Source organism: Rhododendron vialii, chromosome 10a (assembly GCF_030253575.1).
Source record: "Rhododendron vialii isolate Sample 1 chromosome 10a, ASM3025357v1".
NCBI classification, from domain to species: domain Eukaryota; kingdom Viridiplantae; phylum Streptophyta; class Magnoliopsida; order Ericales; family Ericaceae; genus Rhododendron; species Rhododendron vialii.
Window position 1 is genome coordinate 15,711,971 of NC_080566.1, and position 2,105 is coordinate 15,714,075.

The 2,105-nt window shown below is 41.0% G+C and overlaps 1 protein-coding gene across 1 annotated transcript; it reads right to left on the bottom strand.

The window, feature by feature from the left end:
* Positions 1-909: 909 nt before the first annotated feature.
* LOC131302937 (uncharacterized) lies at positions 910-1,436 on the bottom strand. Its single transcript, XM_058329730.1, has 2 exons — positions 1,168-1,436; positions 910-1,072 (listed from the first exon to the last, which is right to left on the bottom strand). The coding sequence occupies exons 1-2, from the start codon at positions 1,410-1,412 to the stop codon at positions 910-912; spliced, it is 408 nt and encodes a 135-aa protein (XP_058185713.1). The 5' UTR covers positions 1,413-1,436.
* Positions 1,437-2,105: the final 669 nt, after the last annotated feature.

Here is a 2,105-nt window from a genome sequence, read left to right on the forward strand (position 1 = left end):
ATAGCTATATGTGTGCGTGTTGCGAATGGAACTGGATGGGAGCTCAACGGCAAGTGAGTGAGACAACTCGAAGCAATCATATCAAATGTATGCAGTACAACGTTATACGTTGATGCAATGACAAGTCCCAATGATATAGAATTCATCCAATGATCCTCTGGTGCTGATGGCTAGAAGCAACGAAGTCTTTGTAGCACCTAGGATACATAATTACGTTCTGGATAAAGCTGATCGTACAGGACCCAATTTTGTTCAATCTCTTGGATAAGGTCATGTCGTACTTGAGCCCATTCATCTTCAGAACCATAGAGTTGCACGGCTAACGCCCTGAAGCCACAATGACCATCGGGTTGAACGTCAACACAGTGAGAAATATAACGCTGATACTGCTGAGGAAATTTCTCAATGAGGTGATCCCTCCCATTGCTCCTTCGCGATGTTGGAATACATGAGCCCAGAGATTCTGAAGTGGATACTGTGAAGGAAGGATTCTGCTCATCTCTGCCTGTAAGTCGACCCATATGTTCTGTGTTGTATGCTGAGGGTCGAACTGTGCAACGAGATGGATCCGCCATATCGAAAAACTTGTCCATCATAGACTCTCGACCGTCGGAATCCATTTCATTTAATCTTTGAATAAGCTGAGCTGCCCTGTCGGATCGTGGTCCCTCGTCAGTATGCCTCTGGGCGTGCATGGACAACGTACTCTATTGAGGATGGATAGAGCTTAAAGGAATTGATCTATCCACAGAACAGTAAAGTGCAATATCGTGAAAGCATGGCAATCCGTGTGTCCTTTTGATCTTACAAAAGCAAAGACCTGCTTCATTATCAGTGCGTTGTGCCTACTTATGGATCAAGTCCATTGCCTTTAATGAAATGCGACCTCTGATTTCACTATAAATGCCTTCATGAAGATGTATGTGTCGTGGAATGTTGAGAGATTTCTGGAACGACCCTTGAATATCCCCGAACTGATTGGTCAACATCTTTTATTTTTTGAAAAGATGTTTGAAGCGAGGACATGGTATCTCCCAAGTATCGTTTGAGCCTCACATGCGCAGACTCCGCCCTACAATTTAATAATACACTGTGTTAAATAGGAAAGTTACATAAAGTATTCTTTAATGCAGGACAGTAAATATACAATGACTATAGGAAAGTTACCTTTGGCTTGAATTGCTCCCGAGGTGCATAAATTGGTTTATATATGCTGCAACAAATAGCTCTTTGTAAGGACCTAACCATGTATCCCAAAGGTATTGTATGGCATTGGAGTATTGCTCAAACTCTCTACACATGGCATTCCACCTCTGTTGCAAAGACATCAGTGTCGATGAATGAATAAACAACTGCCATGCCTCGGAAAACTCGTCCCACCTCGTACCAAGCATAGGGCTCCACTTCTTCATTACACACTAGTTTATGTGCCAAATACAAAGAATGTGTTGTCCGAAGGGAAAACATATTCCAATGGCGCCAAAAAGTGTCAGATCCTTATCTGAAACAACCACCAATGGCAGCGCTGCCCCTTTTTCAACCATCCATCTCTTTAAGGTATCCAACGCCCATATTAGTCGCTCTTTCGTCTCATTAATCAAATATGCAAACATAAGAGAGTAAGTTTTCATTGTTGATGTGATACTCATAACTTTCAAGAGTGGAATCCGATATTCATTACTCTTGTACGTCGCATCAATAATCAACACGGACGAAAATTTGAAAGATAACTCTAGGCTTTTAAGATGAACCCAAAGATTATCTGTGATTTCGTTGGTGTGTTGATTTATAAGATAGTCATAAATGTATTTTTTTTATTTAATTCTTTCAAGATGTACCTAATAGGAGATAGACCCCCTAATTGCTCTTTCTTATACAGTGCCTTCATATTGTAAATACTCCTGATTCCTATACTAATTGACGAGTCTTGTTGTATCAAGAAACTAAGAATTTCTCGAGGCACGGTGCTGCTAGACATATCACGAACTAATTGCCGTTGGATTGGGGTCAACCTTGACGGGTACTCATGTCCCTCAAAACTTTTAGCTGATTCATGGTTATGAAATTTTTTAACAACCTTCAAACTCCACATGACATTGTCTGGA

Coding starts and splice junctions, on each gene's coding strand:
- LOC131302937 (XM_058329730.1), bottom strand. CDS start 1,412: ATGAAGAAGTGGAGCCCTATGCTTGGTACGAGGTGGGACGAGTTTTCC. Junction 1,073..1,167: donor GGGAGCAATTCAAGCCAAAG/GTAACTTTCCTA, acceptor ATTAAATTGTAG/GGCGGAGTCTGCGCATGTGA.